The sequence below is a fragment of the Macaca fascicularis genome, chromosome 19 (genome assembly GCF_037993035.2).
Source record: "Macaca fascicularis isolate 582-1 chromosome 19, T2T-MFA8v1.1".
Classification (NCBI taxonomy): domain Eukaryota; kingdom Metazoa; phylum Chordata; class Mammalia; order Primates; family Cercopithecidae; genus Macaca; species Macaca fascicularis.
The window spans coordinates 17,464,445-17,478,940 of NC_088393.1; the positions used below are offsets into that span (position 1 = coordinate 17,464,445).

The 14,496-nt window shown below is 51.4% G+C and overlaps 1 protein-coding gene across 8 annotated transcripts in view; it reads left to right on the forward strand.

Annotated features, from left to right (window-relative positions):
• MYO9B (myosin IXB) overlaps nt 1-14,496 on the forward strand; it is a 138,210-nt gene that overhangs the window by 71,419 nt on the left and 52,295 nt on the right. For all 8 annotated transcript variants that reach the window (XR_012428537.1, XM_065535165.2, XM_074026312.1 and 5 more), the window contains exons 4-9: nt 4,228-4,290; nt 5,526-5,625; nt 5,874-5,974; nt 8,481-8,610; nt 11,115-11,204; nt 14,060-14,176. Coding sequence is in view for 7 of the 8 variants with exons in the window: in XM_065535165.2 (XP_065391237.1) it covers nt 4,228-4,290; nt 5,526-5,625; nt 5,874-5,974; nt 8,481-8,610; nt 11,115-11,204; nt 14,060-14,176 (601 nt within the window). In the remaining variant the exon portion in view is untranslated. The remainder of the gene's footprint in view (nt 1-4,227; nt 4,291-5,525; nt 5,626-5,873; nt 5,975-8,480; nt 8,611-11,114; nt 11,205-14,059; nt 14,177-14,496) is intronic.

The window sequence follows — 14,496 nt, forward strand, 5'->3', positions numbered from 1 at the left end:
TGCTACAGTTCCAGGCCTCCCTTGGGGAGAAACTAAGCTGCCTCCTCGTCTTGTCTGGGTGTCCAGCTGGCTCTGGACAGACACTACAGGATTCACCTCCGTATGGGCACCGCCCCCTTTCCCACAGTATCTCTGTCTGCATTTCCTAGGAGGGACTGCCATAACAGTGTACGACAAACCATATGGCTGAAACAGCAGGAATTATTCTCGCAACATCCCGGAGGCCAGAAATCGGATATCAAGGTGTCCACAGCGCTGGTTCCTTCTGGAGGCTCTAGGGAAAGATCCTGGCTACCTCCTCCAGCTTCTGGTGGCTCCCTTGGCTTGTGGCCACATTACTCCAATCTCTGCCTCTGTCTTCAGGTGGCCTATGTCTCTCCTGTTTTATTTTTTTATTTTTATTGTTTTAGAGACGGAATCTCACCCTGTCGCCCAGGCTGGAGTGCAGTGATGCTATTTCTGCTCACTGCAACCTCTGCCTCCCAGGCTCAAGCAATTCTTGTGCCTCAGTCTCCCGAGTAGCTGGGATTATAGGAATGTGCCACCACACCCAGCTAATTTTTGTTATTTTTAGTAAAGACAGGGCCTCACTGTGTTGGCCAGGTTAGTCTCAAACTCCTGGCCTCAAGTGATCCGCCTGCTTCGACCTCCCAAAGTGCCGGGATTACAGGCGTGAGCCACCACCCCCGACCCCCTCTTCTCTTATAAGAACATTTGACATTGGATTTAGGGCCTTCCTGGATTATTAAGGATGATCTTGAGGTCTTTAACTTAATGGCCTCTGCAAAGACCCTTTTTATTTTTTGAGATAGCATCTTACTTTGTTGCCCAGGCTGGAGTACAATGGCTTGATTATGGCTCACTGTAGCCTTGAACTCCTGGAGTCAAGTGATCCTCCTGCCTCAGCCTTCTGAGCAGCTGGGACTACAGGTGCACACCGCCACACCTGGCTAATTTTTTATTTTTATTCCGTAGAGACAGGGTCCCACTATGTTGTCCAGGCTGGTCTTGAATTCCTGGCCTCAAGAGATCCTTCCACCTTGGCCCCCCCAAAGCTCTGGGGATTACAGGCATGAGCCACTGCGCCCAGCTTCCTTTTTCCAGATAAAGTCACATCCCCAGGTTCCAGGAGGCATAACTTCCAGGGCCCGCCATTGGACCACACACCAGAAGGGCTGTCCTGGCCCAGCCCATAGCTAAACGGTTCAGCCTCCCTTGCCTTCCCCAGGGTGCTGTCATATTCAGGACCAGTGGCCCTCTGTGACCAGGTCTCCCAGACCAGCTTTGAAAAGTCATATCTGTGGCCTTGGATTCAGGAAAAGGAGTCCTGCCTCCACCCACAACCTCAGGAATGTGGCCATCCTCACCCCAGGGAGGGAGGCGCACTTCCCATCCCAAGAATGGCCGCAGCAATCACAAGGAGCCGGCTCGGACCGGTTCTGCTTTTGCCTACCTTCAGGCAGGTGACACTTCTCTATGCCATTCCCACGAAAGCCAAGGATCAGGCGTAGTCCAAGCCTCCCTGCCCAGTTCCCCAATTTATGAGGCTGCAGGTGCTGAAACTGGTTACTAGCCCGGCAAAGGAATAGAAGGAAACATTTTTTTCTCCTATTTGAAAGAAGAGAGGACCTAGGCCAGGCCCATCGAAAGTCACCTGTGCATCGTGTATGTCCCTGTGTGAGCCTGCAGACAAAAGACTGCTGTCCTGGGCTGGGCATGGTGGCTCATGCCTGTAATCCCAGCACTTTGTGGGACTGAAGCGGTTGGATCACGTGAGGCCAGGAGTTCAAGACCAGCCTGGCCAACATGGCAAAACCCCATCTCTACTAAAAATACAAAATTAGCTGGGTGTGGTGGCGCATGCCTGTAATCCCAGCTACTCGGGAAGCTGAGGCAGGAGAACTGCTTGAACATGGGAGGCAGAGGTTGCAGTGAGCCGAGATCATGCCACTGCACTGCAGCCTGGGTGACAGAGTGAGACTCTGTCTCAAAAAAAAAAAAAAAAAAAAAAGACTGCTGTCCTGGAGAGACAGGCAGGCGGCATTCAGCAGGCCCTGAATCAGGAACCTTGTGCTGTACCCTGGCCCTGCCACCCCTTGGGCACCAGCTGTGTCTCCTGCATAACAGGATAAGCTCAGATGAGGGTGATCTGGAGCCCCCAGTGAGCTCACATCTCTAGTGATGGCGGACCCCGTGATAGACCGGCCCCACCAGACTCAGCCAGCCCCAGCTGGCGCGAAGTGATCCCACCAGGCCACCCGCCTCCCACAGGACCCTGGGCAGCACGTAGTCTCACCAAGCCTCGGCTCCTTGTCCACTCCTCAGGAGCCACCGTGCCTGCCCCAGCGTGTGAGAGGAGTCCCTGAGAAATATATCAAATGATGCCTAGAACGTATTTGTCCTCGAAAAAACATTCCCTGCCACTACTTTTAGCATCGAGAGATATTTGGGGCTGCAGAGACACCCTAGTCCCTGTGCTGGCACCCTCAGACTCAAGGTCCCACATGATGCCAGGTGCCTCCTGAAGGACCTCTGAGAATTTAATTTGGAGGAAACACCTTAACTGCTTGGCACAGAGAAAATGATTGGCAAGGCCAGGAGCAGTGGCTCACACCTGTAATCCCAGCACTTTGGGAGGCCGAGGCGGGTGGATCACCTGAGTTCAGGAGTTCGAGACCAGCCTGGCCAACATGGTGAAATCTGTCTCTACTAAAAATACAAAAATTAACTTGGCGTGGTGATGGGCACCTGTAATCCCAGCTACTGGAAAGCTGAGGCAGGAGAATTGCTTGAACCCCGGAGGCGGAGGTTGCAGTGAGCAGAGATCACGCCACTGCACTCCAGCCTGGACAACAAGAGCAAAACTCCGTCTAAAAAAAAAGAAAAAGAAAATGATCGGCAAACGGCAGAACACCAGACCGTATGGATACAACCAAGTATTGATGGGTATCACAGACCCCTGGGCTTCCAAGGACACTGTGACAAAATTGGAGAGGAAGCCCCAGACCCAGAGAAGGTACCTGCAAATCAGAACCAAGAAAGGACTTGAATCTAGAATATAGAAAGAGCATTTATAGCTCAATAATAGGACCAACACCCCAATAAGAAAACCACAAAAGACATCAATGGATACTTTATCAGAGAAGACCTGTGAATGGCCAGGCAGCACGTGAGAAGATGTTCGGCATCATTGGTCATCACGGAAATGCAAATCCAAACCACAGTGACAGGCCAGATGCATGGCTCATGCCTGTAATCCCAACACTTCAGGAGGCTGAGACAGGTAGATCACTTGAGGCCAGGAGTTATAGACCAACCTGGACAACATGACGAAACCCCGTCTCTACCAAACTACAAAAATTAGCCTGTAGTCCCAGCTACTCGGGAGGCCGAGGTGGGAAGATCACTTGAGCCCAGGAGGACAAGGTTGCATTGAGCCATTATTGTGCTACTGCACTCCAGCCTGCACAACAGAGCAAGATCCTGCCTCAAAACAAATGCTGCAGTGGCTCATGCCCGTAATTCCAGCACTTTGGGAGGCTGAGGCAAGTAGATCACCTGAGGTCAGGAGTTCGAGACCAGCCTGACCAACATGGAGAAACCCCATCTCTTCTAAAAATACAAAATTAGCCAGGCATGGTGGCACATGCCTGTAATCCCAGCTACTCGGAAGGCTGAGGCAGGAGAATTGCTTGAACCCAGGAGGTGGAGGTTGCAGTGAGCCAAAATCGCGTCATTGCACTCCAGCCTGGGCAACAGAATGATACTCCATCTCAAAAAAAAAAAAAGCCCACAGCGACATACCACTACACCCCCACTAGGATGGCTAGAATAAAAAAGACAGTGAATAACAAATATTGGCCAGGCGTGGTGGCTCATGCCTGTAATCACAGCACTTTGGGAGGCCAAGGTGTGCAGATCACTTGACATAGGTCAAGAGTTCGAGATCAGCCTGGCCAACACGGCAAAACCCCACCTCTACTAAAAATACAAAAATTAGCTGGGTATGGTGGCACACGCCTGTAATTCCAACCACTCTGGGGGCTGAGGCAACATAATCACTTGAACCCGGGAGGCAGAGGTTGCAATGAGCCAAGATTGTACCATTGCACTCCATCCTGAATGACAGAGCGAGACTCCATCTCAAAAAAAAAAAAAAAACACCTCAATATTAACACAATACTAAAATGTAACGTTTTATTCTTTCTCTTTTTCTCTTAATGACAGAGCTGTCGTCGAGAAATATCTGCTTGAAAAGTCTCGCCTGGTGTCTCAGGAGAAGGATGAGAGGTAGGAGAACGTTTTCCCGGAAATCTCTGAATGCCACGTCATGTCTGCGTTTCTTCCTACAGAGGAGAGAAGCAAAGCAAATGTCCTGAGGTCAGAAGAACTCGGGGAGGCCGTGGAGGCTCTCACAGGAGCAGGGCCTGCCCATCCATCTTCTCCCCAGACCTGCTCCTATGGCCTCACACTTTGTTTTCAAACCTCCCAAGCCACCTTTGTGTGCCTCCCTGGAGGTTTTATCCCCAGTACGTGCTCAGATGTCTGCACAAAATATAGAAAATTAGATTGGAAGCATTTCTTAGGCATGGTAGCATGTGCCTGTAGTCTTCTAACTATTCGGGAGGTCTAGGCGGGAGGATCACGTGAGTCCAGGAGGTTGAGGCTGCAGTGAGCTAGACACCACACTTCAGCCTGGGCAATAGAGCAAATCCTTGTCTCTTTGTTTTTGTTTGGTTAGTTGGGTTTTGTTTTTTTTGTTTTCTTTGTTTTTTTTTGGTTTGTTTGTTTGTTTGAGTCAGAGTCTTGCTCTGTCACCCAGTCTAGAGTGCAGTGGTGTCATCCCGGCTCATTGCAACCTCCACCTCCTGGATTCAAGCGATTCTCATGCCTCTGCCTCCCAAGTAGCTGGGATTACAGACATGCACCACCACGCCCGGCTACAGTCCTTGTCTCTTTAAGAAAAAAAAAAAAAAACAGGCCTGTAGCAGTGGCTAACGCTTGTAATCCCAACACTTTGGGAGGCCTAAGCGGGAGGATCACATGAACCCAGGAGTTCCAGACCAGCTTGGTCAACATGGCGAAATCCCATCTCTGCAAAAAAAAAAAAAAAAAAAATTAGCTGGGCATGGTGACACACACCTGTAGTCCCAGCTACTCAGGAGGCTGACCTGGGAGGATCACTTGAACCCAGGCAGTCGAGGCTACAGTGAGCTGTGATCACACCATTGCACTTCAGTCCGAGCAACAGAGCAAGACCCTATCTCAAAAAAAAAAAAAAGAAATATTTCCAGTTGACAAGTTAGTGAGATGTACACCCACCCACCTCCAGTCCTCCGGAAATCTGTTTGCTCAAGATGCTCATTTGTTTCTTTTTGTTTTTTTAAGACATAAGAACTGACTTACTGTTTTAAATTTGTACATATTTGAGGTGTGCTCTCCAAAGCCATGTTAGTAGTGGTTTGCAGAGTAGCTATTGCTTGGCCTCCAAAAACAACTGTGTTCCTCCCAATTTTGACCTGTAGGAACTACCACGTGTTTTATTATTTGTTACTCGGGGTCAGCGAGGAAGAGCGCCGAGAATTTCAGCTCAAGCAGCCTGAAGATTATTTCTACCTCAACCAGGTAAACAGCCTCAAGCCCCAGTCACAAACGCCACCTCTGTTCCCGGCTTCAAGCTGTTTATGCACAGCCAGGAAGTCAGAGGCAGCCTGCCCTGGCCCCCAAACCCGCTCCCAGAAGGCAACATTAAAAGAACCCATTCATTCCCTTGGTCCTGGGGCCCTGCCCCGCTAGCTCCAGCCAAAATCACTCTGGCACGCCACCCTCGCCGGCCCAGGAATGCCCAAAGTACCGACGCCTTTGTTTTCCAGCATAACTTGAAGATTGAAGATGGGGAGGACCTGAAGCATGACTTTGAGAGGCTCAAGCAGGCCATGGAGATGGTGGGCTTCCTCCCCGCCACCAAGAAGCAGTAAGTGTGCGGGTCCCGGGGACCGTCCCTCAGAGCGTACAGGGGGCGCACATGTCCCTTACCAGTCACTCTGAGGTCTAACCTGCAACCCAGTGAAAACGGGCAGGCAGTGTCCTGAACAGAGCCGCCATAGGAAGTGTGGCCCAATAGCAGTGAGCACATGAGAAGGGGCTCAAGCCATTGGTCATCAGGCGATGCCAATTAAAGGTAATGTGAACATACTTAACGCTGCCGAGCTGTACCCTTAAAAATGGTTTGGCCAGGCGCCAGGTGGCTCACTCACGCCTGTAATCCCAGCGCTTTGGGAGGCCAAGGTGGAGAATTACATGGGCCCAGGAGTTCAAGACCAGCCTGGGCAACATGGTGAAACCCCATCTCTACAAAAAATAAATAAAATTAGTCAGGCGTGGTAGTACACACGTGTGGTCCCAGCTACTTGTGGCGCTGAGGTGGGAGGATCACTTGGGCCAGGGAGGAAGAGGCTGCAGTGAGCCACGATCACGCCACTGAAGTAATCACGCCACTCTGGGTGACAAAGGGAGACCCAGTCTCAACAAAAAATAGTTTAAAGAATACTGGGTGCGGTTGTTCCCACATGTAATCACAGTGCTTTGGACGGCCAAGGCAATGGGATCACTTAAAGCCAGGAGTTCAAGACTGTGAGCTAGGATTGTGCCACTTCATTTCACCCAGGCAACAGAGCAAGACCCTGTCTCTAAAAATCAAAGAAGTTAAGGTAGTGAATTTCATATTATGCTTATGTTACTACAATTTAATTATTTTTTTTTTTAGGTGGGGTCTCACTCTTTCACCTAAGCTGGAGTGAAGTGGTGAGATCATGGCTCACTGCAGCCTTGACCTCCCCTGGTTCAGGTGATCCTCCCACCTCAGCCTCCCAAGTAGCTGGGACTACAGGCGCGTGCCACCACACCCAGACGATTTTTTGTAGAGACAGTGTTTCCTCATGTTGCCCAGGCTAATTTTGAATTCCTGGGCTCAAGCCATCCACCTGTGTAAGCCTCCCAGCGTGCTGGAATTATAAGCACAAGCCACCGCTCCCAGCAATTTAAATTTTTTTAAACCAGGCGTGGTGGCTCACGCCTGTTATCCCAGCTATTTGGGAGGCCAAGGCAGGAAGATCGCTTGAGACCAGGAGTTTGGGACCAACCTGGGTAACATAGCAAGACCCCATCTTTTTTTTTTTTTTTTTTTTTTTAATTTTCCAGGCATGGTGGCACACACCTGTAGTCCCAGCTACTTGGAAGGCTGAGGTAGGAGGATCACTTGAGCCCAGGAGTTCACAGCTACAATGAGCTAAGATGGCACCTCTGGCCTGGGCGCAGTGGCTCACGCCTGTAATCCCAACACTTTGGGAGGCCGTGGCAGGTGGATTGCCTAAGCTCAGGAGTTCAAGGTCAGCCTGGGCAACATGGCGGAACTCCATCTCTACTAAAAATATGAAAAATTTGCCAGGCATGATGGTGCACGCCTGTAATCCCAGCTACTCAGGAGGCTGAGGGACGAGAATCACTTAAACACGGGAGGCAGAGGCAGCCGTGAGCCAAGATTGTGCCACTGCACTCCAGCCTGGGTGACAGAGCAAGACTCTGTCTCAAAAAAAAAAAAAAAAAAAAAAAGATAGCGCCTCTGAATAGCCAGTGGACTCCAGCCTGGACAATATAGCCAGTGACTGGCCAGACATCCCATCAAGTTCACAGACAGCATTAAACGTCAGGACAGTGGTTCCTCTGGGGTTGGGGGGCTCCAGGATCCAGGACTTGGAATGTTCTATTTCTTGGTCTGGAGGCTAGTTAGAGGGATCTGTACACATTTTTTAAAAAAAAAAAAAAAAACAGTTTCACTAGCCAGGCATGGTGGTGCAAACCTATAGTCCCAGCTACCCAAGAGGCTAAGGTAGGAGGCTCACCTGAGCCAAGGGAGGTTGAGGCTGCAGTAAGCCATGATTGTGCCACTGCACTCCGGCCTGGGTGACAAGAGTGAGACCCTGTTTCATAAAAAGAGAAAATAGCTGTCTAGCCAGGTGCAGTGACTCATGCCAATAATCCCAGGTATTCAGGAGGCCAAGGCAAGAGGATCACTTGAGACCAGGAGTTTGAGACCAGCCTGGGCAACGTAGCAAGACTCCATCCCTTTAAAAATATGTTTTTAAATTAGCCAAATGTGGTGGCCTGTAGTACCAGCTACTCAGGAGGCTGAGGCAGTAGAATCACTTGAGCCCAGGAGTTGGAGGTTACAGTGAGCTATGATTGTGTCACTGCACTCCAGCCTGGGCGACAGAGCCAGATCAAATCTCAGGAAAAAGGTAACTGTCTGCAAAGTCACATTCCACAGAGGCAGTCTTCAACAGAGGCCTTAGATATTTTTCCAACTTCATGCGTTCTGAACAAAATTTGCTGGTTTTATGGATTCAGCCCAGTTCCCTGGAAGAATCTGATGTCTTAGGAATGTAGAAACTGCCCAAATGTGAGTGCCTTTTCTTTCCCAGGATTTTTGCCGTCCTCTCGGCCATCCTGTACCTAGGCAACGTCACTTACAAGAAGAGAGCTACAGGCCGAGAGGAAGGGTTGGAGGTCGGGCCGCCCGAGGTGCTGGACACCCTGTCGCAGCTTCTGAAGGTACTGATCACCATCTCTGTCCCTCCTCAGGCCTGACTCAGGGCCGCTGGCTATCTCTCAATACGAGGGACCGTACCCAGAACTTCCTACGTAGGCTGAGGTTTCATCAACCAGGACCTTACGTCTGCCGCTCTCATCTCTACAGTGTTGCTTCCTCATTTCTGATGAGCTCTGTGGACGGGGGCATCTCCTCCTCCCACCCTCAAGTGAAAGCCTCTCTGAAACTACAGCTCAGGGGCCAGGTGCGATGGCTCACACCTGTAGTCCCAGCCCTTTGGGAGGCCGAGGTGGGAGGGTCAACTGAGGTTGGGAGTTCAAAACCAGATTGGCTAACATGGTGAAACCCCATCTCTACTAAAAATACAAAAAGAAATTAGCCAGGCATGGTGGTACGTGCCTATAGTCTAAGGTACTCGGGAGGCAGAGGCACGAGAATCACTTGAACTTGGGAGGCAGAGGCTGCAGTGAGCCAAGATTGTGCCACTGCACTCCAATCTGGGCGACAGAGCAACACTCTGTCTCAAAGAAAGAAAAAAACTATAGCTTGGGGCTGCGTGCAGGTGTTGATGGTGTGCTCCTGTAATCCCAGCTACCCAGGGGGCCAAGGCAGGAAGATTACTTGAGCCTAGGAGTTCATTGCTGCAGTGAGCTGTGATCGTGCCACTGCACTCCAGCTGGGGTGAGTGACAGGGTAAGGCCCCATCTCTTAAAAAACAAAAACTTCTGGTTTGATCATTTTCTCATTGGACCTGCCATCCCTTCCTCCTCCACTGGTTCTCAGCCAGGGGCAGTTGTGCCCCCAGGACACACTGGGCAATGTCTGGAGACCTTTCTGGTTGCCATACTCTGGGTTGCTCCTGGCATCTGCTAGGTAGAGGCCATGGATGCTGCTCAACACCCTGCAGTGCACAGGACAGCCCCCCACCGGCAGAGAATTATCCAGCCCCAAGTGCAAAAGGCAGTGAGGCCGAGGAACCCTACCCCAGTCTTTTGTGTTTTAATCCATTTATGCTTAGCGTTCCATTCTTGGTACAGGAGCCCCAGCTTCTGTTGAGTTCTTGGGGATATGTGAGCATCTGCTGGGATATTCAGAGAAAGCCCCTGCCAGCCGGGCACGATGGCTCACGCCTGTAATCCCAGCACTTTGGGAGGCTGAGGCAGGTGGATTATCTGAGGTCAGGACTTCGGGACCAGTTTGAGAACATCAGGCCCCAAAACCTGACCATTATGGAGAAACCCTATCTCTACTAAAAATACAAAAATTAATTGGGCATGGTGGCGCACACCGTAGTCCCAGCTATTCAGGGGGCTGAGACAGGAGAATCACTTGAACTCGGGAAGCAGAAGTTGCAGTGAGCCAAGATTGCGCCACTGCACTCCAGCCTGGGCGACAGAGCAAGACTCCATGTAAAAAAAAAAAAGAGAGAGAGAAGGCCGCCGCTTATTCCCCACTCTTGCTGCTGGTGGGCAGAGACCACCAGCTCAGGTAGCTTGGCAGTTGGGGGAGGGATGAGCATGTCGGCTGTCTGGGTAAAGTCTAAGCCCAGCCCCTGTGCAATGGATGGGAGCCACCAGCTCCAACAGGCAAAGCAGTGAGTGCTGGTCACCGGGCGCCACCTGGACCCATGGCTCACACTCACATAAGGCCTGTGCGCGCCACGGGGTGAGCATCCAGCAAGCCCATGCTATGTGGGAATTCTGAAACCTGCCAAGTATAAAACAACATCGCAGGCCAGGCACAGTGGCTCATGCCTGTAATCCCAACACTTTGGGAGGCCCAGGCAGGCGGATCACCTGAGGTCAGGAGTTCAAGACCAACCTGGCCAACATGGAGAAACCCCATCTCTACAAAAAATACAAAAATTAGCTGGGCATGGTGGCAGGCGCCTGTAACCTCAGCTACTGGGGAGACTGAGGCAGGAGAATCGCTTGAACCCGGGAGGCGGAGGTTGCAGTGAGCCAGGATCACACCACTGTACTGCAGCCTGGGCGATAGAGTGAGACTCTGTCTCAAAAAAAAAAAAAAAAAAGGCCGGGCGCGGTGGCTCAAGCCTGTAATCCCAGCACTTTGGGAGGCCGAGGCGGGTGGATCACGAAGTCAGGAGATCGAGACCATCCTGGCTAACATGGTGAAACCCCGTCTCTACTAAAAATGCAAAAAACTAGCCGGGCGTGGTGGCGGGCGCCTGTAGTCCCAGCTACTCGGAGGCTGAGGCAGGAGAATGGCGTAAACCCGGGAGGCGGAGCTTGCAGTGAGCCGAGATCGCGCCACTGCACTCCAGCCTGGGTGACACAGCGAGACTCCGTCTCAAAAAAAAAAAAAAAACAAAAAACAGCACATCGTGGGTGGGTGGGCAGGCTTCAGGGCCCACTTCCAGGCCTGGCTGCTGAGGGTCCGTCTCCCAGCTGCCTCTGGCCCCGGGCCTTGCCTCAGTGACACCAGGACATGCCTGATATGCCCTCCATCTCCCTTTTCCTTCTCCCTCTCCTTGACCTCCAAACAGGTAAAGCGAGAAATCTTGGTGGAGGTTCTGACCAAAAGAAAAACGGTGACCGTCAACGACAAGCTCATCCTTCCCTACAGCCTCAGCGAGGTGAGCGCTGCCCAGGCACTCACAGAGTGCCAGACCCCAAAACCCAAGCGGGAATGGTCTTTGGAAAGAGCTGGCGTGAGTGGGCCGTTCCTGTCCCTGAAATGCTAGAATGGAACCCAGGCAGTGCCTCTGATTGTCATGTGAGTTCAGGCCAGCCTGGGACACAAACCATGGCCCTCAGGCCAGAACTTGAGCCACATGCATTCATATCTGTGTTTCTATATGTTCCGTGTGCGTGCTGATTCTCACCAGCAATAGTTGGCCAGATCCAGCCTTCCACCTGGTTTTGCTAATAAAGTTTTATTGGCACATGGCCATACCCATTCATTTACATACCACCTAAGACTGCTTTGGGGCCATAGCAGCTAAGCAGAGCAGTTGCGACAGAGAACATCAGGCCCCAGAGCCAAAAATAATGACTCCCTGGTCCCTCCCAGAAAAAAATTTGCCCATCCCTGGACTCCGGAACATGACACTGACTACCCTTATGTAACTCCCAGCCTATAAGTCTCAAGCCTGTGACTCTAAACCTTGTTAAGGTGCCTCCCTCTGGTCTTTGCCCCAGCCTGGATGTTTTCTCTGTGCTGTATTTCTCTTGCATTTTTACATCTCAAGAGCAGGATCACTTGCAGCTTGTTTAACAATAGGAAAGTACCTAGTCACAATGGGGATTTTTAGCCCCTCACCCAATGGGAAGCTGCTGTGGCATTTCAAACAGGCACCGGGGACATTCTGAGCCTACATGGGTCCAGGGCACCACGTGATGTTGCCAGGAAGTTGCTGCACATCACCCAAGACCCGAGCAGCACTGGTGCCCCGAGAGGCTCCACGCAGAGCCAAAGGTGCCCGACAGGGGCTGCATTCTGTGTGGCTCCATTTCCTTGACACCCAAGAAATACAAAACGAAGGGGACACATTCTAGATCTTGTCTGCCGGTGAATACATCTGTCAGAGTTGCGACCTGAATATGTGGAAAAAAAAAAGACAATTTATTCTATATAGATTGGACCTTAAGAGCTTTTTTTTTTTTTTTTTGAGATAACGTCTCACTCTCGCCCAGGCTGGAGTGCAGTGGGACTATCTCGGCTCACTACACCCTCCTTCTCCCAGATTCAAGTGATTCTCATGCCTCAGCCTGCTGAGTAGCTGGCATTACAGGTGTGCACCACGAGGCCTGGCTAATTATTTTTGCATTTTTATTTTTATTTTATTTTTGAAACAGAGTTTCGCTCTTGTTGCCCAGGCTGGGGTGCGATGGCACAGTCTCGGCTTACTGCAACTTACGCCTCCTGGGTTCAAGCAATTCTCCTGCCTCAGCCTCCTGAGCAGCTGGGATTGCAGGCATGTGCCACCACACCCGGCTAATTTTGTATTTTTAGTAGAGACAGGGTTTCACCATGCTGGTCAGGCTGGTCTTGAACTCCTGACCTCAGGTGATCCACCCGCCTCGGCCTCCCAAAATGCTGGGATTACCGGCTTGAGCCACTGTGCCCAGACTGGTTTTTTTTTTTGGTTGGTTTTTTTTTTTTTTTTGCATTTTTAGTAGAGACGGGGTATCCACCCGCCTTGGCTCTCAAAGTACTGGCATTACAGGCATGAGCCACCACGCCCGGCCACAAAAGAGCTTTGATGCACATGGTGATAGCCACATGGTGCCCCTGGAAGAATAAGGGGCCTGAAGTTAGTTAGACCCTCCTTGCTGGTTCTACCACAATTGCACGCCCCACCCCCTCCCTGAGCCCAAGTTCCTCACTCAGAAGCAATTTTGGTTGCTCTGAGGAGTGTATGGAAAGGCCTCCGTGGCCATTCCAGAGGCCACTGGGTCTGTTAAAGCCTTAGTGTGCAGGCACGTCCTCCAGGACAGGGTGAAAGATGTGTGTTGGATGAGTTGAATATTGACAGAGACCACCTTGGCTGGTTGCAGTGGCTCACTCCTGTAATCCCAACACTTAGGGAGGCCAAGGCAGAAGGATTGCTTGAGCCCAGGAGTTCGAGTCCAGCCTTGGCAACATAGTGAGACCCCCGTCTCCACAATAAAATTAAAAATTAAGGCCAGGCACGGTGGCTCATGCCTGTAATCCCATCACTTTTGGAGGCTGAGGTGGGCAGATCACTTGAGGCCATGAGTTCGAGACCAGCCTGGCCAACATGGCGAAACCCCTTTCTGCTAAAAGTACAAAAATTAGCCAGGCATGCTGGTGTGTACCTGTAATCCCAGCTACTCAGAAGGCTGAGGCTGGAGAACCGCTTGAACTCAGGAGGCAGAGGTTGCAGTGAGCCAAGACTATGTCACTGTACTTCAGCCTGGGTGACAGAACAAGACTCCACCTCAAAAAAAAAAAAAGCAAAAATTAACCAGGTGTGGTGTTGTGCGCCTGTAGCCCGAGCTACACGGGAGGCTGAGGCAGGAAGATCACTTGAGCCCAGGAAGTGGAGTTTGCAGTGAGCCAAGATTGTACTAGTGCACTTCAGCCTGGACAACAGAGTGAGACCCTATGTCAAAAAATATATATATACCAAGGGCCATCTTGGCCAGGCACAGTGGCTCATGCCTGTAATCCCAGGACTTTGGGAGGCCAAGGCAGGCGGATCACCTAAGGTCAGAGTTTGAGACCAGCCTGGCCAACATAGTGAAACTCCGTCTCTAGTAAAAATACAAAAATTAGCTAGGTATGGTGGTGCGTACCTGTAATCTCAGCTACCTGGGAGGCTGAGACAGGAGAATCGCTTGACCCAGGAGGTGGAGGCTGCAATGAGCCGAGATCGTGCCACTGCACTCCAGCCGGGGTGACAGAGCAAGACTCCAGTGCAGGGCCTGCCGTGCTGGAGGTGAGCCACCCGCTCTGTGTCCATAGGCCATCACTGCCCGCGACTCCATGGCCAAGTCTCTGTACAGCGCCCTGTTCGACTGGATTGTGCTGCGGATCAACCACGCACTCCTCAACAAGAAGGACGTGGAAGAGGCAGTCTCGGTGAGTGCCCCCATTTCCTCCCTCAAGCTAGGTCAGGGGAGGCCACATCCTCACTACCAACATCCTTGGTGGGCAACCTAGAACATCCGGAGCCGAGGCATCTGTAGTCAAGAGGCTGTTTCCCCCAACAGGCGGGACCAGGAAACAGGACAGGCTACAAAATTCAGGCCCAGGGCAGAATGAAAACAGGGCCCCTTATTCAAAAACGACAGATTCTGACATGCACCTGTGGTCCCAGCTACTCAGGAGGCTGAGGCAGAAGGATTGCTTGAGCCCAGGAGGTCAAGGCTGCAGTGAGCTGTGGTGGCGCCACTGCACTC